This window comes from Xenopus tropicalis, chromosome 6 (assembly GCF_000004195.4).
Source record: "Xenopus tropicalis strain Nigerian chromosome 6, UCB_Xtro_10.0, whole genome shotgun sequence".
Lineage (NCBI taxonomy): Eukaryota > Metazoa > Chordata > Amphibia > Anura > Pipidae > Xenopus > Xenopus tropicalis.
The window spans coordinates 154,446,117-154,468,489 of record NC_030682.2 but is presented as its reverse complement, the minus strand read 5'-3'; the positions used below and the strand labels follow the sequence as shown (position 1 = coordinate 154,468,489).

The 22,373-nt window shown below is 47.7% G+C and overlaps 1 protein-coding gene across 3 annotated transcripts in view; it reads right to left on the bottom strand.

Moving 5' to 3' along the window:
• Nucleotides 1-1,875: 1,875 nt before the first annotated feature.
• Nucleotides 1,876-22,373, bottom strand: part of wdr97 (WD repeat domain 97) — a 115,386-nt gene continuing 94,888 nt past the window's right edge. For all 3 annotated transcript variants that reach the window (XM_031904102.1, XM_031904103.1, XM_031904104.1), the window contains 10 exons: nucleotides 22,013-22,135; nucleotides 21,433-21,660; nucleotides 20,212-20,265; nucleotides 18,734-18,955; nucleotides 17,924-18,121; nucleotides 10,361-10,482; nucleotides 6,594-6,759; nucleotides 3,008-3,177; nucleotides 2,434-2,495; nucleotides 1,876-2,345 (listed from right to left, as the gene is read on the bottom strand). In XM_031904102.1, the coding sequence (XP_031759962.1) occupies nucleotides 2,161-2,345; nucleotides 2,434-2,495; nucleotides 3,008-3,177; nucleotides 6,594-6,759; nucleotides 10,361-10,482; nucleotides 17,924-18,121; nucleotides 18,734-18,955; nucleotides 20,212-20,265; nucleotides 21,433-21,660; nucleotides 22,013-22,135 (1,530 nt within the window). In that variant the 3' untranslated portion in view covers nucleotides 1,876-2,160. The remainder of the gene's footprint in view (nucleotides 2,346-2,433; nucleotides 2,496-3,007; nucleotides 3,178-6,593; nucleotides 6,760-10,360; nucleotides 10,483-17,923; nucleotides 18,122-18,733; nucleotides 18,956-20,211; nucleotides 20,266-21,432; nucleotides 21,661-22,012; nucleotides 22,136-22,373) is intronic.

The window sequence follows — 22,373 nt, the reverse complement described above, 5'->3', positions numbered from 1 at the left end:
GTTTCTCCTTGAAACTGGGTGAAACAGAAAACAATGAGTGGATTGATTTCTCCTTGAAACTGGGTGAAACAGAAAACAATGAGTGGATTGATTTCTCCTTGAAACTGGGTGAAACAGAAAACAATGAGTGGATTGATTTCTCCTTGAAACTGGGTGAAACTGAAAACAATGAGGGGATTAGTTTCTCCTTGAAACTGGGTGAAACAGAAAACAATGAGTGGATTGATTTCTCCTTGAAACTGGGTGAAACAGAAAACAATGAGTGGATTGATTTCTCCTTGAAACTGGGTGAAACAGAAAACAATGAGTGGATTGATTTCTCCTTGAAACTGGGTGAAACAGAAAACAATGAGTGGATTGATTTCTCCTTGAAACTGGGTGAAACAGAAAACAATGAGGGGATTGATTTCTCCTTGAAACTGGGTGAAACAGAAAACAATGAGTGGATTGATTTCTCCTTGAAACTGGGTGAAACAGAAAACAATGAGTGGATTGATTTCTCCTTGAAACTGGGTGAAACAGAAAACAATGAGGGGATTGATTTCTCCTTGAAACTGGATGAAACAAAACAATGAGGAGATTGATTTCTCCTTGAAATTGGGTGAAACAGAAAACAATAGGGTTGATTCACTAAAGTGCGATAAGTTTTATCGCACGTTTTTTTGCGTTAAAATAGACGCAAAAATTAGCACGTAATTCACTACAGTATTACCGCGTGCGTTAAGTCGCATATCGCATGCGTTAATTTTCATGCGACCGCATGCGTTCATTTTCACACATGCGTTTATTAGCGCGCTGAAAAGAATACTAATGCATGATTCACAAACACTTAGACGAGCTAAATATCGCATTAGGCTATGCGAAAATTAAAACCTACTTGAGGCAGGCGATAATTATAGAAAAGTACAGTTAATGAGCTTTTGGCAATAAAATGTGGACTTTGCAGTCTTTCGCTAAAGATAAATGAACAGATTCGCTCATCACTAGCGCCTACTATTTATAAGCAGCTACTAATTATATGCTACTATTTATATGCTACCATTTATATGTGGCGACAATTTATATGCTGCGACTATACGTGGGCGTTGATTAGCGCATGTACCTTCAAATACCGAACGAAAATAGTCTTTGCGAGTTAAATAACGCATGCAATATCGCGCGTAAATTAGCGCAAGTATGCTTATAGTGAATCGTGTGTTAAGTCGCGCAAAATTTAGACACAATAAAATTTTTAACGCACGCTATAAATAGCGCACGTTTTAACGCACTTTAGTGAATCAGCCCTTATGAGGGGATTGATTTCTCCTTGAAACTGAGTGAAACAGAAAACAATGAGGGGATTAACTTCTCCTTGAAAATGTGTCAAGGTCAGGCTGTCACTGACTAGTCTAAAGGTGCCCATACACTATAAGATCCGCTCGCTTGGTGATGTCGCCAAGCGAGCGGATCTTCACCCGATATCCCCACCTACGGGTGGGCGATATCGGGTATCAAGTAACTTTAAAAAAAAATAATCCGTTCGTTTGGCCCTGGGGCCAAACGATCGGATTACATTTGTGGTTATGGGGCAGTCGGTTTGTGAATGCGGTCCCCGATCCGACGGAATTTTCTAACCTGGCCGATCGAGATCTGCCCAATTTAAGGCCAGATATCGGTTGGCCAGGCCGCTCTGTTCTGCCCATACACGGGCCGATTAGCTGCCGAATCTGTCCAAGGGACCGATATTGGCAGCTATAGTCGGCCCGTGTATGGGGACCTTAACGCTCCATAGGACTCAATGGTAATGGACAGATCAAACCTGACGAATTTTTTGTTTGGCAAAAAAATGTTAATAATGTTAATAAATCACGAATTACGGGAGTTTTTCAGAAAAATTTTAATTTTTAGAGAAACAGCATCAGAAAAGTACTGGCAAAACCCATTCATAAAACTTGAAAATATCTATATATATATCTAAAAGTTGCTTAGTAAATGTGCCCCTAGGTGTCGGTGCCTCCCTATCCCAAGTAACTTTGCACTTTCCCCTGATTGGCTCTCACCTCTTTGGTGACAACAAAAATCCTGCTTGTTTCTATGTAAATGTGAGAGACGTATATAGCGCTGAGCTTTAACCCCATTACACTGCGTGGCTAATATGGCACCGCCCGCGGGCTGTGGCCTCTAGCAGTAACTGGACCCAAACGATCTCTGCCACACGAAGTACCGGTGGGACCCGCTGAGAGGCAGAGGGCTGGGCACACCCAACACGGGAGTTAGTGGGTTAAGGGTGAGCTTTTTGAGAGGAAGGTTAATGAATGGGATGATCTCCGGCAGCAAAGGCGGGCAAACCGGGGCAGGGTGACAGTCTGTACCAGGAGAGAAGGAGAGAGTGTTAGAGAGGCAGAATGTTTCACTTTGTAACATGTGATATTTATGTCCAACTACAAAACTCACCCTGTGCCTCCCTGTGCCTCAGGGACCCGCCCCTTTCTGCCAGTCTCAGCAACGCTCGCTCCCTGCAACATGCAAACAAATACTCATTCTTCCATGGGCGGGGCTTGTCACTCACACAGCAGGATTATAGGTGCCTGTGAGTGGGGGCGGGGCTTGTCACTCACACAGCAGGATTATAGGTGCCTGTGAGTGGGGGCAGGGCTTGTCACTCACATAGTAGTATTATAGGTGCCTGTGAGTGGGGGGTGGGGCTTTACACTCACATAGCAGGATTATAGGTGCCTGTGAGTGGGGGGCTGGGTTTTACACTCACATAGCAGGATTATAGGTACCTGTGATTGGGGGTGGGGCTTGTCACTCACACAGCAGGATTATAGGTGCCTGTGAGTGGTGGTGGGGCTTGTCACTCACACAGCAGGATTATAGGTGCCTGTGAGTGGGGACGGGGCTTGTCACTCACATAGCAGGATTATAGGTGAGTGGGGGCGGGGCTGTAGTGAATATGAATGAGAAGGGAATGATCTCTAATGGGGGGGTTCTCTCAGTGGGACATTCCCATGTGAATACAAATTACCTTCGTATTGGCGGCAGAGCCAGGATCGTGCTCCTATTTGGGACTGATTCTTCTTTCATCGCTCCGAGTTCTTTTTTCATTTGAACTTTACAGAAATAATTTAAAACCTCAACAAATGTGACAGTAATGGTGGAATCTGCGCCCTTGTTTGTGCCCATTTTGCCAATTTCCTATGGTGAGAAAGATTGTTTAGCAGCGGTAACAGGGCGTTCCTATATCACTTTTATACCCCGCCCCTAGCAATAAATGGTATCCCAGCAACAAGTGTCCTATTGTATATGAGAGTCTGTATTTATACTGTTATAGAACTGAGCCCATTGTATTCTCCCCCCTCCCCCATACTTATCTGCTAGGTGTAACCTCTTGCCCTATTTCAGCTGACCCCGGGGCAACACAGCAGGGTATTTATACAAACTATAGTAGGGTTTCTGTAGTAAACACCCCAGCTGTACCGGTGCAGGAATGGCTGCCCCCGGGGCAACACAGCGGGGTATTTATATAAACTATAGTAGGGTTTCTGTAGCAAACACCCCAGCTGTACCGGTGCAGGAATGGCTGCCCCCGGGGCTACACAGCGGGGTATTTATATAAACTATAGTAGGGTTTCTGTAGCAAACACCCCAGCTGTACCGGTGCAGGAATGGCTGCCCCCGGGGCTACACAGCGGGGTATTTATATAAACTATAGTAGGGTTTCTGTAGTAAACACCCCAGCTGTACCGGTGCAGGAATGGCTGCCCCCGGGGCTACACAGCGGGGTATTTATATAAACTATAGTAGGGTTTCTGTAGCAAACACCCCAGCTGTACCGGTGCAGGAATGGCTGCCCCCGGGGCTACACAGCGGGGTATTTATATAAACTATAGTAGGGTTTCTGTAGCAAACACCCCAGCTGTACCGGTGCAGGAATGGCTGCCCCCGGGGCTACACAGCAGGGTATTTATATAAACTATAGTAGCAGGGTAATGCTACATTAGGGGTATTTATACAAACTATAGTAGCAGGGTAAGGCTACATTAGGGGTATTTATACAAACTATAGTAACAGGGTAACACTACATTAGGGGTATTTATACAAACTATAGTAGCAGGGTAACGCTACATTAGGGGGTATTTATACAAACTATAGTAGCAGGGTACCTCTACATTAGGGGTATTCATACAACCTATAGTAGCAGGGTAACGCTACATTAGGGGTATTTATACAAACTATAGTAGCAGGGTAACACTACATTAGGGGTATTTATACAAACTATAGCAGCAGGGTAACGCTACATTAGGGGTATTTATACAAACTATATTAATAGGATAGCGCTACATTAGGGGTATTTATACAAACTATAGTAACAGGGTAACGCTACATTAGGGGGTATTTATACAAACTATAGTAGCAGGGTAACACTACATTAGGGGTATTTATACAAACTATATTAATAGGATAGCGCTACATTAGGGGTATTTATACAAACTATAGTAGCAGGGTAACACTACATTAGGGGTATTTATACAAACTATAGCAGCAGGGTAACGCTATATTAGGGGTATTTATACAAACTATATTAATAGGATAGTGCTACATTAGGGGTATTTATACAAACTATAGTAACAGGGTAATGCTACATTAGGGGGTATTTATACAAACTTATAGTAACAGGGTAACGCTACATTAGGGGTATTTATACAAACTATAGTAACAGGGTAACGCTACATTAGGGGTATTTATACAAACTATAGTAACAGGGTAACGCTACATTAGGGGTATTTATTCAAACTATAGTAACAGGGTAACGCTACATTAGGGGTATTTATACAAACTATAGTAGCAGGGTAACGCTACATTAGGGGGTATTTATACAAACTATAGTAACAGGGTAACGCTACATTAGGGGTATTTATACAAACTATAGTAGCAGGGTAATGCTACATTAGGGGGTATTTATACAAACTATAGTAACAGGGTAATGCTACATTAGGGGTATTTATACAAACTATAGTAGCAGGGTAATGCTACATTAGGGGTATTTATACAAACTATAGTAGCAGGGTAACGCTACATTAGGGGTATTTATACAAACTATAGTAACAGGGTAACACTTCATTAGGGGTATTTATACAAACTACAGTAACAGGGTAACGCTACATTAGGGGGTATTTATACAAACTATAGTAGCAGGGTACCGCTACTTTAGGGGTATTCATACAAACTATAGTAGCAGGGTAACGCTACATTAGGGGTATTTATACAAACTATAGTAGCAGGGTAACACTACATTAGGGGTATTTATACAAACTATAGCAGCAGGGTAACGCTACATTAGGGGTATTTATACAAACTATATTAATAGGATAGCGCTACATTAGGGGTATTTATACAAACTATAGTAACAGGGTAACGCTACATTAGGGGGTATTTATACAAACTATAGTAGCAGGGTAACACTACATTAGGGGTATTTATACAAACTATAGTAACAGGGTAATGCTACATTAGGGGGTATTTATACAAACTATAGTAGCAGGGTAACACTACATTAGGGGTTTTTATACAAACTATAGCAGCAGGGTAACGCTACATTAGGGGTATTTATACAAACTATAGAAACAGGGTAACGCTACATTAGGGGTATTTATACAAACTATAGTAACAGGGTAACGCTACATTAGGGGTATTTATACAAACTATAGTAACAGGGTAACGCTACATTAGGGGTATTTATACAAACTATAGTAGCAGGGTAACGCTACATTAGGGGGTATTTATACAAACTATAGTAACAGGGTAACACTTCATTAGGGGTATTTATACAAACTACAGTAACAGGGTAACGCTACATAACGGGTATTTATACAAACTTTAGTAACAGGGTAACGCTACATTAGGGATATTTATACAACCTCTAGTTGATGTTGCTCATAGCAGCCAATCAGATGCTTTGCTTTGGTTTCATAACTGTTGAAATCTAATTGTTAATTGGTTGCCCTGGGCAACATCACCAGTAATGCTTTACTCCACTTTTACACAGCATGATAAATATCTCCCTTTGATTCCATTTGAGCTCACTGTGTATCACATGACAACCCTATGCAGACCCAGGAAGTGAATAAGAGGCACACAAGCATGAAAATGTTCTTTGGGGGTGCCAAATAAGGGCTGCGATTGGCTGTTTGGTAGCCCCATGTGACTGCTAGGAGTAAAATTGTGTTTCTGTGTTTCCACAACTTCTCCAAGTTAGAGATTTTATAGTAGGCACCTATTTTGGGAGCAACATCAAACGGGTTGGTGAGGAATGTGTTGCTCCCGAGCCACTGGTTGGGGGTCCCAGCTCTATACTAACGCTAGGCATCTCCCTCTTGGCTTCAACACCGCAACTTGATACTGATTCCCCCACAACCAATAGAAGCCCCCTAATTACCCAGTGTCTCCTTACTCTGCCCTCTCGGGGTCTGATGACCCAGGGTCTTCTCCTCCCCTCCCCTTTCCCCTCCTCCTCCCCCTCCCCTCCCCTCCCATCCCCCTCCCCTTCCCCCTCCCCTTCCCTTCCCCCTCCTCCTCCCCTTCCCCTCCCCTTCCCCTCCCCTCCCCCTCACCTTCAAGTGTTGGGCCCAATAGAGAAGCCACTGTTCACACATGTCTCTCACATCAGTTCTTCTCCTGTCACTCAATTCCCAGGTGGCCCAAGAACTGAATTCCTTGTCCAGAAACCCCTGGGAGTCATGCACCCCAATCTTCTTGAAAAACACCGGCATTTGCCCCCTGCAAAGCCAATCAGAGAAAGAGTTACCCAGCTCTGCAGAGTAAAGTAACATAGTAAGTTGGGTTGAAAAAAGACATACGTCCATCAAGTTCAACCATAATGCCTATATATAACCTGCCTAACTACTAGTTGATCCAGAGGAAGGCAAAAAACCCCATCTGAAGCCTCTCTAATTTGCCGCAGAGGGGAAAAAATTCCTTCCTGACTCCAAGATGGCAATCGGACCAGTCCCTGGATCAACTAGTACTAAGAGCTATCTCCCATAACCCTGTATTCCCTCACTTGCTAAGAATCCATCCAGCCCCTTCTTAAAGTTATATAATGTATCAGCCAGTACGACTGATTCGGGGAGGGAATTCCAGAACTTCACAGCTCTCACTGTAAAAAATCCTTTCCGAATGTTTAAATGGAACCTCCCTTCTTCTAAACAAAGTGGGTGCCCTCGTGTCCGTTGGAAGGCCCTACTGGTAAATAAAACATTAGAGAGGTTATTATATGCTCCCCTTATATATTTATACATAGTTATCATGTCACCTCTTAAGCGCCTCTTCTCCAGTGTAAACAGACCCAACTTGGCCAGTCTTTCTTCATAACTGAGACTTCCCATACCCTTTACCAACTTAGTTGCCCTTCTCTGGACCCTCTCTAACTCAATAATGTCCCGTTTGAGCACTGGAGACCAAAACTGAACAGCATATTCTAGATGGGGCCTTCATGGAGCAACCATGAAACGAGGGGGAGCAGAGAGCAACGAGAGAAGCAGCTATTTATTTGCTCCTAGTGCCATTGTGTTCCTCCAGTCTGACCCCCCTACTCTATATGTATGGTGGTACCCCCACACCTGTCTGACCCCCCCCTGCTCTATATGTATGGTGGTACCCCCACACCTGTCTGACTCCCCCTGCTCTATATGTATAGTGGTACCCCCACTCCTGTCTGACCCCTCTACAATCTTATCCATAGGAACTGAAATGGGTCGGGCCCAACACGGAGCCTCTTGGTATAATACTGAATGACATATTATTCCCTGAGAGTCCGTCCATGGATATCAGTGTGCCAAGTTGGGATTGGTTACACTGGGGAAGGGGCAGTTAAGGGGGGGGTCACTATATATAAATATATAAGGGGGGGCAGTAATGAAATAGAGAAAGTACAGGGAAGAGCGACTAAGCTGATAAAGGGAATGGGCTCAGTTATGGGGAAAGGCTGGCCCAGTTGGGATTGGTTACACTGGGGGGGGGGGCAGTTAAGGGGGGGGGCACTATATATAAATATATAAGGGGGGGCAGTAATGAAATAGAGAAAGTACAGGGAAGAGCGACTAAGCTGATAAAGGGAATGGGCTCAGTTATGGGGAAAGGCTGGCCCAGTTGGGATTAGTTACACTGGGGAAGGGGCAGTTAAGGGGGGGTCACTATATATAAATATATAAGGGGGGGCAGTAATGAAATAGAGAAAGTACAGGGAAGAGCGACTAAGCTGATAAAGGGAATGGGCTCAGTTATGGGGAAAGGCTGGCCCAGTTGGGATTGGTTACACTGGGGGGGGGGGCAGTTAAGGGGGGGGCACTATATATAAATATATAAGGGGGGGCAGTAATGAAATAGAGAAAGTACAGGGAAGAGCGACTAAGCTGATAAAGGGAATGGGCTCAGTTATGGGGAAAGGCTGGCCCAGTTGGGATTGGTTACACTGGGGGGGGGCAGTTAAGGGGGGGGCACTATATATAAATATATAAGGGGGGGTCACTATATATAAATATATAAGGGGGGGCAGTAATGAAATAGAGAAAGTACAGAGAAGAGCGACTAAGCTGATAAAGGGAATGGGCTCAGTTATGGGGAAAGGCTGGCCCAGTTGGGATTGGTTACACTGGGGGGGGGGGGGGCAGTTAAGGGGGGGCACTATATATAAATATATAAGGGGGGGGGTCACTATATATAAATATATAAGGGGGGGCAGTAATGAAATAGAGAAAGTACAGAGAAGAGCAACTACGCTGATAAAGGGAATGGGCTCAGTTATGGGGAAAGGCTGGCCCAGTTGGGATTGGTTACACTGGGGAAGGGGCAGTTAAGGGGGGGGCACTATATATAAATATATAAGGGGGGGGCAGTAATGAGATAGAGAAAGTACAGAGAAGAGTGACTAAGCTGATAAAGGGAATGGGCTCAATTATGGGGAAAGGCTGGCCCAGTTGGGATTGGTTACACTGGGGAAGGGGCAGTTAAGGGGGGGGTCACTATATATAAATATATAAGGGGGGGCAGTAATGAAATAGAGAAAGTACAGAGAGGAGCAACTAAGCTGATAAAGGGAATGGGCTCAGTTATGGGGAAAAGCTGGCCCAGTTGGGATTGGTTACACTGGGGAAGGGGCAGTTAAGGGGGGGTAGGATCACTATATATAAATATATACTGTAAGGGGGGGCAGTAATGAAATAGAGAAAGTACAGAGAAGAGCGACTAAGCTGATAAAGGGAATGAGCTCAGTTATGGGGAAAGGCTGGCCCAGTTGGGATTGGTTACACTGGGGAAGGGGCAGTTAAGGGGGGGGTCACTATATATAAATATATAAGGGGGGGCAGTAATGAAATAGAGAAAGTACAGGGAAGAGCGACTAAGCTGATAAAGGGAATGGGCTCAGTTATGGGGAAAGGCTGGCCCAGTTGGGATTGGTTACACTGGGGAAGGGGCAGTTAAGGGGGGGGTCACTATATATAAATATATAAGGGGGGGCAGTAATGAAATAGAGAAAGTACAGGGAAGAGCGACTACGCTGATAAAGGGAATGGGCTCAGTTATGGGGAAAGGCTGGCCCAGTTGGGATTGGTTACACTGGGGAAGGGGCAGTTAAGGGGGGGGTCACTATATATAAATATATAAGGGGGGGGCAGTAATGAAATAGAGAAAGTACAGAGAAGAGCGACTAAGCTGATAAAGGGAATGGGCTCAGTTATGGGGAAAGGCTGGCCCAGTTGGGATTGGTTACACTGGGGAAGGGGCAGTTAAGGGGGGGGGGTCACTATATATAAATATATAAGGGGGGGCAGTAATGAAATAGAGAAAGTACAGGGAAGAGCGACTAAGCTGATAAAGGGAATGGGCTCAGTTATGGGGAAAGGCTGGCCCAGTTGGGATTGGTTACACTGGGGAAGGGGCAGTTAAGGGGGGGTCACTATATATAAATATATAAGGGGGGCAGTAATGAAATAGAGAAAGTACAGGGAAGAGCGACTAAGCTGATAAAGGGAATGGGCTCAGTTATGGGGAAAGGCTGGCCCAGTTGGGATTGGTTACACTGGGGAAGGGGCAGTTAAGGGGGGTCACTATATATAAATATATAAGGGGGGGCAGTAATGAAATAGGGAAAGTACAGGGAAGAGCGACTAAGCTGATAAAGGGAATGGGCTCAGTTATGGGGAAAGGCTGGCCCAGTTGGGATTGGTTACACTGGGGAAGGGGCAGTTAAGGGGGGGTCACTATATATAAATATATAAGGGGGGCAGTAATGAAATAGAGAAAGTACAGGGAAGAGCGACTAAGCTGATAAAGGGAATGGGCTCAGTTATGGGAAAGGCTGTGCCCTGGCCAACCTTACCAATACGATGGAGGAACCTGGACAAAGATCACTATTAATTCCACAACAAGCTCATTAGTTGCACAGCTCAGGTCAGTCAGGATATGGAGGCAAGAGAAGACAAAGTCCCGATCTTCAGGCACCTGGTGGTCGGAAAGTCACACAACTGTTACTGCTCATTGGTTGGAACCCAACAGAACTGGCAGATTGGTATCGATGGGCAGATACATGAGTGACCAAACTCGCCCATCTTACACATTTTGGGATTGTGTAGCCTCTTTATTATTATAGGGGCAATGTAATAAATGGTCTTAAGTTTGCACCTTGTCTAGTTACCCATAGCAACCAATCAGCAGGTAGCATATACTGGTCAGTTGTTTGAAATAAATACACATCTGATTGGTTGTTCTGGGTAATTAGATGTGGGCAAACAGAAGGTTTTAATCACATTACCCAATGGGACTGTCAGGATCAGTGAGGATTCGAACACCACTTGGGGTGTTCCTGGCAGCGTGCGTTTGCCTCTTGAGCCACGGGAGGCATTTTGGCCTGACTTTGTCTGATTCTTCTATTTTCTGTCTTCTACTTCTCTGTCTGCTCCTTTTCCTCCGCCCACCTCATTATCCTCATGTGTTTCCCATCTCCTAATCTTCACCCTTTATAAGCCTTTCCCTGACCATTGCCCCTTGCTTGGTCATTAAGTGTTTCCTGTGACCCTGCCTCCGTGTTCCCTGTTCCTGTGTCTATTCTTGTTATCTTGCTGGTTCCATGCTCCAGTTTCCCGTGTCCTATTCCTGCCCTGTTCCTGTGTCTATTCTTGTTATCTTGCTGGTTCCATGCTCCAGTTTCCCGTGTCCTATTCCTGCCCTGTTCCTGTGTCTATTCTTGTTTTCGTGCTGGTTCCAAGCTCCAGTTTCCCGTGTCCTATTCCTGCCCTGTTCCTGTGTCTATTCTTGTTATCTTGCTGGTTCCAAGCTCCAGTTTCCCGTGTCCTATTCCTGCCCTGTTCCTGTGTCTATTCTTGTTATCTTGCTGGTTCCAAGCTCCAGTTTCCCGTGTCCTATTCCTGCCCTGTTCCTGTGTCTATTCTTGTTATCTTGCTGGTTCCATGCTCCAGTTTCCCGTGTCCTATTCCTGCCCTGTTCCTGTGTCTATTCTTGTTATCTTGCTGGTTCCATGCTCCAGTTTCCCGTGTCCTATTCCTGCCCTGTTCCTGTGTCTATTCTTGTTTTCGTGCTGGTTCCAAGCTCCAGTTTCCCGTGTCCTATTCCTGCCCTGTTCCTGTGTCTATTCTTGTTATCTTGCTGGTTCCAAGCTCCAGTTTCCCGTGTCCTATTCCTGCCCTGTTCCTGTGTCTATTCTTGTTATCTTGCTGGTTCCAAGCTCCAGTTTCCCGTGTCCTGTTCCTGTTCCCTGGTGCCCTTCCTAGTTCTGCCTTGATTTCCCGGTTTTGACCTTTGTCCTCGACTTCGCTTGACTGCCGCTTGCCCTGACCTTTTGCCTGTTTTGGATTCCGCCTCTGCCTGCCGTTCTATATTCAGTGTGTGTATCCATTGTCTGCACTGTTACGTCACTAGGTATTAAAGTTCTTCACTATCATCATGGCCTCTGACACCAGTTCTGTGATCTATGGTTACACTGCGGGTTACCCAGTCTTCAGGCTCCCACCTTCCTGGTACTCCACGGCGTCTCCTCAGGGAGATTGTGACAGAATGACCAAGCCATACAAAATGGAGCCTGCTGGTAACTCCTCCATGTCCTGTGATGTTGAACTACAACTCTCTGCTGCTCCTTGGCTCTCTACCCTCAAGAAATACAAAGGTGAGGAAGATTCTTTTTCTGCCTTTCTGCTATCATATAAAGACTTAAGTTCTGCTCCATTTTTTGTACAAGCCACTAATTCTTTCAGGAGTAGACGTATAGCTCGATATCTCCTAGAGGGAGATGCTCGTGTATGGGCGGAATGGTGCATTGCAGAAAAGGCCAGTTTTTTGGAGAATTCCTGTGCTTTTCTGTCCTATCTGAAAGCTACTTTTACTGGGGATTTATTCCCAGTTTCCTCTGACTTATTTTCTTCAAGTACCACTGTGACTGCTGGTTCTGTAAAACCTTTCCTGTTTACCCCTCCAGTCCCAAGATATTCACAGCTTGTTAAGTTAAATATATTGAATATGCACCAGCCAACTGTTCCTTCCTTTTATGATTTTTGTGATGAGGAACCAGACTGTGAAGATGACTATACTGATTTTTCTGATTATGAAGATCGGGAAGATTTGGATTCCAATGAGGATGAGATTCAAACTGCCATTAAGCCCATGTCTGTTCATTTACCTTCAGTTCAGTCTGTATCTGTCCCTCTGTCAGCTTTGGCTGTTCCGCAGTCTGACATCAAACCTGTGACAGTTTTCAAGTCTCTCAGACCTGAACCCCAGTTCATGAGTCTGTCTATTAAAAACCTCTCTCTTGCTCAAGTTCCTGCAGCCCAGCTTCCAGTGTCTGCTCCAGTGCCAGCTATCTCCCTGTCTGCTCCAGTGCCGGCTATCTCCCTGTCTGCTCCAGTGCCAGCTATCTCCCTGTCTGCTCCAGTGCCGGCTATCTCCCTGTCTGCTCCAGTGCCGGCTATCTCCCTGTCTGCTCCAGTGCCAGCTATCTCCCTGTCTGCTCCAGTGCCGGCTATCTCCCTGTCTGCTCCAGTGCCGGCTATCTCCCTGTCTGCTCCAGTGCCAGCTATCTCCCTGTCTGCTCCGGTGCCGGCTATCTCCCTGTCTGCTCCAGTGCCAGCTATCTCCCTGTCTGCTCCGGTGCCGGCTATCTCCCTGTCTGCTCCGGTGCCGGCTATCTCCCTGTCTGCTCCAGTGCCGGCTATCTCCCTGTCTGCTCCAGTGCCAGCTATCTCCCTGTCTGCTCCAGTGCCAGCTATCTCCCTGTCTGCTCCAGTGCAGACTGGCCAGCTTCTAGTATCTGCTCTGGTGCCAGCTGCCCAGCTTCCAGTGTCTGCTCCGGTGCCAGCTATCTCCATGCCTCCTGCTCCAGGGCTTGTTCCCTGATGGCTGCCGCTCCTGTGCCAGACTCCGCTCCTGTGCCAGACTCCGCTCCTGTGCCAGACTCCGCTCCTGTGCCGGCTCCCTGAAAGCCGGCACAGGAGCGGAGTCTGGCACAGGAGCGGGCAGCCATCGGGGAACAAGCCCTGGAGCAGGAGGCATGGAGATAGCTAGCACCAGAGCAGACACTGGAAGCTGGACAGCCGGCACCGGAGCAGATACTAGCTGCTGCTGCCTGCTCTAGCACCTGCTATTAGCCCGCCAGTTCCTGTACCCGCAGTCCAGTCTCCGGTTCCTGTACCCATGTCTGCTTTCCAGCCAGTGCCTGCTCCGGTGTCTGCTTTCCAGCCAGTGCCTGCTCCGGTGTCTGCTACCCAGCCTGTGCCTGCACCCCGACGGCTGCCTCCTCCTGTGCCTGCACCCCGACGGCTGCCTCCTCCCATGCCAGCAGTACTGTCTGTACCAGCTCCTTCACTTGTGCCAGTTCTCAGCCATCAGTTCCAGCTTCTGTGCCAGCGGTCCTGCCCGTAACGGCTCCTGTGCCAGCGGTTCTGCCAGCTCCCGTGCCAGCAGTTGTGGCTGCTCCTGCCTCTGTCTCAGTGGTTCTGCCTGTTTTCGCTTCAGTGCCAATGCTTGTGCCACCAGCCTCTGAGGACAAAATTGCTTCTGGGCCTACCTTCCCTGCTACTGGATCTGGTGGTTCTGTTGTTGCAGACTCTGCCAGTCCTGTTGCAGTGAGTGGTGGTCTTGTTGCTTCCCTGGGCATCTCTCTTTCACCTGTAGTCGGTGTGTTTGATGGTGCTTCACCTGTAATGGGTGTCTATGATGGGCCTCCACCTGTAATGGGTGTTTTGTGTGGTGTCTCATCCGCTGTGGCTCCTGACCCTGGCATCTCATCCGCTGTGGCTCTCGATTCTGGCAACTTCTCTGTCTAAATCCTGACCTTGGTGGCCTACCTTATGTTAATGATCCTCTGGCTTCGTCTCCTGACTCTGGCGACACTCCTGTTCTGGTTCCTGACTCTGGCGACACTCCTGTTCTGGCTCCTGGCTTTGGCGACCCTCTGGCTTTGGCTTCTGTTCCTGGTGACCCTCTGGCTTCGGCTTCTGTTCCTGACGACCCTCTGGCTTCGGCTTCTGTTCCTGGCGACCCTCTGGCTTCGGCTTCTGTTCCTGGCGACCCTCTGGCTTCGGCTTCTGTTCCTGGCGACCCTTTGGCTTCGGTTTCTGTTCCTGGCGACCCTTTGGCTTCGGCTTCTGATGACCCTCTGATTCAGGCTTCTGTTCCTGGCGACCCTTTGGTCTGCTCCAGTGCCAGCTATCTCCCTGTCTGCTCCAGTGACGGCTCCCGTGCCAGCAATCCTTCCCGTGCCAGTGGTCCTGCTAGCTCCTGTGCCAGCAATTGTGCCTGCTCCTGCCTCAATGCCAGCAGCTGTGCCAGACTCCGCTGCTGTGCCGGCTCCCCGAAAGCTGTCTGCTCCTGTGCCGGCTCCCCGAAAGCTGCTGCTGCCTGCTCTAGCACCTGCTATTAGCTTGCCGGTTCCTGTACCCGCAGTCCAGTCTCTGGTTCCTGTACCCGCAGTCCAGTCTCCGGTTCCTGTACCCGCAGTCCAGCCTCCGGTTCCTTTACCCGCAGTCCAGTCTCCGGTTCCTTTACCCGCAGTCCAGTCTCCGGTTCCTTTACCCGCAGTCCAGTCTCCGGTTCCAGTGCCTGCTGCGGTGTCTGCTACCCAGCCAGTGCCTGCTCCGGTGTCTGCTACCCAGCCAGTGCCAGCTTCCGTACCTGCACCCCGACGGCTGCCTCCTCCTGTGCCAGCAGTCATGTCTGCATCAGTTCCTGCCTCTGTGCCAGTTCTCCAGCCATCAGTTCCTGCCTCTGTGCCAGTTCTCCAGCCATCAGTTCCTGCCTCTGTGCTAGTTCTCCAGCCATCAGTTCCTGCCTTCATGTCAGCGTTTCTGCCCGTGACGGCTCCCGTGCCAGCAATCCTTCCCGTGCCAGTGGTCCTGCTAGCTCCTGTGCCAGCAATTGTGCCTGCTCCTGCCTCAATGCCAGCGGTTGTGCCTGCTCTCGCTTCAGTGCCAATGCTTCTACCACCAGCCTCTGAGGATAAAATTGCTTCCGGGCCTACCTTCCCTGCTACTAGGTCTGGTAGTTCTGTTGTCGCAGATTCTGGTGGTCTTGTTGCTTTCCTGGGCATCTCCCTTCCACCTGTAGTGGGTATGTATGATGGTGCTCCACCTGTAATGGGTGTCTATGTTGGTCCTCCACCTGTAATGGGTGTTTTGTGTGGTAATTCATCCGCTGTGGCTCCTGACCCTGGCGTCTCATCCACTGTGGCTCCTGACCCTGGCGTCTCATCCGCTGTGGCTCCTGACCCTGGCGTCTCATCCGCTGTGGCTCCTGACCCTGGCGTCTCATCCGCTGTGGTTCCCGATTCTGGCAACTTCTCTGTTCTAAATCCTGATCCTGGTGGCCCTCCTTGTATTAATGACCCTAGTGACTCTCTGGCATCTGTTCCTGACTCTGGCGGCACTCCTGTCCTGGCTTTGGCTCCTGACTTTGGAGGCACTCTTGTCCTGGCTTCGGCTCCTGACTCTGGCGGTTTTCCTGTCCTGGCTTCGGCTCCTGACTTTGGCGGCACTCCTGTCCTGGCACCTGACTCTGGCGGTTTTCCTGTCCTGGCTTTGGCTCCGGCTCCTGACTTTGGCTCCTGACTTTGGCGGCACTCCTGTCCTGGCTCCTGACTCTGGCGGTTTTCCTGTCCTGGCTTTGGCTCCGGCTCCTGACTTTGGCGGCACTCCTGTCCTGGCTCCTGACTCTGGCGGCACTCCTGTTTCGGCTTCTGACCCTGACGACTCTCTGGCTCTGGTTCCAGACCCTGGTGGCTCACTCCCTGCTGATGTTTTTGAGCCTTGCAGTATTCTCACTTGCATATCCAGTCCTTGCAATGCCTTTAATGACTTTATTTCAATGCATAAATGTTATTTGTTTAAAATTTTGTTGTTTGGCTGGGCTATCGCCCGTAGGGCGATCTTTAAGGGGGGGGGGGGTAATATCAGGAACTATAGGGATTCGAACCCTGGACTGTATGCGGAACTCTAGGTGCACATACTTGCTGAGCCACAGGGGGCTCTTTGAGCTACATGGGATCGGTTGCCCTAATGTCGTTTCTGCCTTTCTACCAGTTTCTCTGTCTATATTGGTCATCACATGTGTGGTTGCTTTAGTAATCACCAGACTATATAAACCCTCTCCAGACTACACCCAGTGCTCGATCATCGTTCCCGCTGAGCCTGGTCTTGCCACTTCTGATACCTGATTCCTATGTTCCCTGCCTGGTTCCTGTTTGGTTTGTGATATTGACTTCTGCCCGACTTTCTGGATTTGCTTGAACTCTGCCCGGACTGACCCCTGCCTGACTAACGGATCTTATAGAACTCTGCCTGAATCGACCCTTGCCTGATTATCGGACTTGCTAGAACACTGCCTGGACTGACCCCTGCCTGCCTTTGGATTCACTTGTTACCGGACTCTGTATTTATCACAGGCTTGTACATTACTTTTATTTCCATTCTGTTTGTTTTCATTAAAACTCCTTCGTTCATCTAACTTGGCTGTCTGGCCCTTTAAGGGAGTTCTGGGTTATCTGCACATAGGCTCCTACCTGCCAGCCACTCACCTGTGGCTGCCCCTGACAGCTACTGATCCTAGTGGGAAGGTACAGATCTACTTCTGCTACTGATCCTAGTGGGAAGGTACAGATCTACTTCTGCTACTGATCCTAGTGGGAAGGTACAGATCTACTTCTGCTACTGATCCTAGTGGGAAGGTACAGATCTACTTCTTCTACTGATCCTAGCTGGAAGGTACAGATCTACTTCTTCTACTGATCCTAGTGGGAGCCTTTGGGTCTCTACTAACTTGCAATATACATTTGGGGACTCTAATGGAGGATCAAGAGAATACTGTTATTTCTAACATTTCATGATATTTTGTTATTTTTGTTTTGAATGAAAGTTTAATCTGATGATTTGACCTGTATCACTATTTAGGTGTTGGGGGACACAGTATCACTCTATTTAAGTGGGGGGGGCTCAGTATTACTCTATTTAGATGTGGGGGGCACAGTATCACTCTATTTAAGTGGGGGGGCTCAGTATTACTCTATTTAGGTGTGGTGGGGGCGCAGTATCACTCTACTTAGGTGTGGGGGGGCGCAGTATCACTCTATTTAGGTGTGGGGGGTGCAGTATCGCTCTATTTAGGTGGGGGCACAGTATCACTCTATTTAGGTGTGGGGGGGGCAGTATCACTCTATTTAGGTGTGGGGGGCACAGTATCGCTCTATTTAGATGTGGGGGGGCGCAGTATCACGCTATTTAGGTGTGGGGGGGCAGTGTCGCTCTATTTAGGTGGGGGGGCACAATATCATTCTATATAGGTGTGGGGGGAGCAGTATCACTCTATTTAGGTGGGGGGCGCAGTATTGCTGTATTTAGGTGTATCAATTTAGAATTGTTTGAGACAAAAGGATATTCCTTACCTCTAAATTCAGCCCTTGAGTGGGATTCATTGCTTGGATCAGAGAACTGTGAATCTCTTTTAGGTTTTTAGGTTGCCCTTTAAGTAGCAAAGTCTTCACAGCTATCAGGATGTCGGAGCGCATGGGATGGCCGACATGTGCGAGTCCGTGTAGAAGTCGGGATACAAACTCAGCCTCACATACATGGTGTAGTTCTTCCTATAAATGCCAACCAGTCCCTTAGAATCATCCCTACGTATGTATAATTCCAGGGGGGCTCAACCATTTGGTATCCACCCCCTTTCCTACTCTGACTCAAGCAGAGAGCAGGGGAAATGCCTAGGGACCCATATTAACTCTCTCCTACTATAACAGTCACTATTCCTTTTTCAAGAAGAGGCTTTTTGACTACCCTGTGTGTAACCCTGTGTGTAACCCTGTGTGTAACCCTGTGTGTAACCCTGTGTGTAACCCTGTGTGTAAGCCTGTGTGTAACCCTGTGTGTAACCCTGTGTGTAAGCCTGTTTAACCTGTGTGTAACCCTGTTTAACCTGTGTGTAACCCTGTGTGTAACCCTGTGTGTAACCTATGTGTAACCCTGTGTGTAACTCTGTGTAATCGTGTGTGAAACAAAGTGCTCACCTTGCCCCATGAGCTTACTCTCAAGTACTCCCCGTTTGCAAACATCTCGAGTCTCATACACCACTAAATGAAAGCAGGAATTCCAGGTTTGCTACTGAGGTATCTAGCCCACAGTGGCCTCCATGTTACCCAATGTTACCCCATATTACCCCATATGACTCTATATTACCCCATATTACCTCATCTCACCTTTGCTTCAGGGAAAATATCAGTGAACCAGGTCTCCTGTATGTATTGCAGCATGAATGGAGGGACTGGTTGGGCCGCAACACGTTGCTCCTCAGAGGACCCATTTAGTGCTGGTTCATCAGGGGAGGGGATTTGGTGCCTTTCCAACTGCTCCGGCTCAGAAGGGAATGTCGGCAGCGGAAGGGAAGGGATCTCAGGTGACACAGCAGCTTCCACTGTACTCTGGGGGCAGAACCAATAATGTAGTTACACTGGGCACCCTGGGATACCGCTCTGCAAGAGCAGCTGTTCTACTGATATATATATATATATATATATATGTGGCTCCATATACTGCCCCTTATTCCCCTTTGTAAGCAGCAGTCCTGCCCTGCTTTATGGCTGAGATTCTAGCTATCTGTATAACAGAGCATTCTGTACAGCGCTGCGTACCCTTGTGGCGCTTTATAAATAAAGTTATACATACATACATACATACAGTGGTACAGATCCTATCTGATCCCCCCCATTGTAAGCAGCAGTCCTGCCCTGCTTTATGGCTGAGATTCTAGCTACCTGTATAACAGAGCATTCTGTCACAGTGGCACAGATCCTATCTGATCCCCCCCCCCCCCCCCCCCATTGTAAGCAGCAGTCCTGCCCTGCTTTATGGCTGAGATTCTAGCTATCTGTATAACAGAGCATTCTGTCACAGTGGCACAGATCCTATCTGATCCCCCCCCCCCCATTGTAAGCAGCAGTCCTGCCCTGCTTTATGGCTGAGATTCTAGCTACCTGTATAACAGAGCATTCTGTCACAGTGGCACAGATCCTATCTGACCCCCCCCCCCCCCCCCCCCCATTGTAAGCAGCAGTCCTGCCCTGCTTTATGGCTGAGATTCTAGCTATCTGTATAACAGAGCATTCTGTCACAGTGGCACAGATCCTATCTGATCCCCCCCCCCATTGTAAGCAGCAGTCCTGCCCTGCTTTATGGCTGAGATTCTAGCTACCTGTATAACAGAGCATTCTGTCACAGTGGCACAGATCCTATCTGACCCCCCCCATTGTAAGCAGCAGTCCTGCCCTGCTTTATGGCTGAGATTCTAGCTATCTGTATAACAGAGCATTCTGTCACAGTGGCACAGATCCTATCTGATCCCCCCATTGTAAGCAGCAGCCCTGCCCTGCTTTATGGCTGAGATTCTAGCTATCTGTATAACAGAGCATTCTGTCACAGTGGCACAGATCCTATCTGATCCCCCCATTGTAAGCAGCAGCCCTGCCCTGCTTTATGGCTGAGATTCTGGATATGAGTGTTAGTGCTTGGCAAAGCAAATGGAAGAACTCCATAGACAATAAGAAGTGTATAGAATAAAAACAGAGCGCCCCAAGCCACAATGTAAGGGGGTATATTATAAGCAAGGAAAGGGCACAGTATAGCAGGACATTAGGATCAGAGTGGGAGGGACTCCAGTGGGAGTGGGAGGGACAGTTACCTCAGGGGAATGTGACTTTGGCTGCCTCTGAGGAATTCGTGAAGCAAACGGCATCTGAAAAGAAACAGAACAGAAATGGATCCTTTTTACTAACTCTGGTGATCAAAATGCATTTTATCCTGCTCCGCCCCTAACCTGCCCTCCTCTTTTGTTTCTTATCATATGCTCTTCAACTGGCATTCTCCCGTTTGGGGGAGCCAAATCCCTCTTTGGGTGCCTTTTACTTCTCCTTATCACCTCTATCTCCAGATTCTTTATCCTACCTCACTCGCTCTTATGTCTTCTTATCTTGGGTTTAACCAGTTCCCTTTCCTTTACTCATCACTTCCTTGGGTTTCACTTGTTCCCTTTCCTTTACTCATCCCTTCCTTGGGTTTCACCAGTTCCCTTTCCTTTACTCATCACTTCCTTGGGTTTCACTTGTTCCCTTTCCTTTACTCATCCCTTCCTTGGGTTTCACCAGTTCCCTTTCCTTTACTCATCCCTTCCTTGGGTTTCACCAGTTCCCTTTCCTTTACTCATCCCTTCCTTGGGTTTCACCAGTTCCCTTTCCTTTACTCATCACTTCCTTGGGTTTCACTTGTTCCCTTTCCTTTACTCATCCCTTCCTTGGGTTTCACCAGTTCCCTTTCCTTTACTCATCCCTTCCTTGGGTTTCACTCGTTCCCTTTCCTTTACTCATCACTTCCTTGGGTTTCACCAGTTCCCTTTCCTTTACTCATCACTTCCTTGGGTTTCACCAGTTCCCTTTCCTTTACTCATCACTTCCTTGGGTTTCACCAGTTCCTTTCCTTTATTACTCACTATGGTTATTTCTGGATTCAGCCAAATGCCAGTTTTTCCATAAAGGATGTGGCTGAACAGAAAGAAAGAAATGAGTCCTTATTTCCATACTTTAATTTAAAAAAATTCAAAATCACATCATCTGTAAAGAAAAAGTCATCATGTTCAGTTGAGATGTAAAAGTCTAATTTTAAAGGTTCAGATTTGGTTTGGCTCAGTTCAAGTGTAATCGCCATCGTTTCTTCCCACAATAGAGTGTTCCCCAGAATTCCACCACCACTGCAGTCAAAAGGGGGCGTTACACCTGATACCATTGCGCTGCAGTCATACATGACCCCTTTAGGATTTGGTCAAATTTCAATCCTGCAAAGAGTGCTGGGATATTTGGCCGAACCCCAAAGCAATGCTGGATTCAGTACATTCCTAGTAACCATGTACCTGTGCTCTCCGTCTCAGGCTCTCTCTGCCAGTCAGTGGTGGAAGGGGGCGCAGGGGAAGCTGAATGGTTTCTGGGTCAGTTTTACAGGACCCCAAGGTTTCAGCCTGTGATATTCTCTGTAGGATCCTCTCTTCTTCCTCTAAATCATTTACTTCTTCACTTGTCTCACACTCTTCTCCCAACTCCTTCCAGTGTTCCCTCACTGGGACCCGGAGCTTTGTTTCACTCTAAATGTCATTAGATTCAACATTATTCATAGGAAATGAAAAAATTCATTGTTCAAATATAAAATGCTCTCTGTATAAACAACCCTCCCCTGTAAAACCAGGTTCCATGTACAGGAAATCACTGCTGTATTAGCTATGCGGCAGCAGCTAGAAGGGTTCCAAGGGAAACAAATATGCTCACCCCAAATTTTACATTTACTGACTATTTAGTTGGGGTTCCACAAGTCCAGGCCTTCCAGCCACTCCTCCATCCCCCCACTCGCCCCCAGGGGGGCTGCACATTACTATGGGGACTATTGAGATTAAATGAGCTCCTATTGGGGGCAGAGAATAGTTGTGTTTGGGGTCGTACCTCAGACAATGGCATGATTCTTTCCCGCGCTGTTTCTTCCAGTTCTCGTTGCTCGTCTGGTTTTGATTGTGGGAGGAGCTGCAGAACCGCTGAATTAGGAACAGCTCCGGAACACGGAATGTTCTAGAAGTACAAATTACCACAAAACAATATCTTGCAACCCTGCCCCCTCTTATGGGATTATTATGTGTCTGTCCTGTGGCCCCCAACCCTGGCCCCTCTTATGGGATCATTATGTGTCTGTCCTGCGGCCCCCAACCCTGGCCCCTCTTATGGGATCATTATGTGTCTGTTCTGTGGCCCCCAACCCTGGCCCCTCTTATGGGATCATGATGTGTCTGTCCTGTGGCCCCCAACCCTG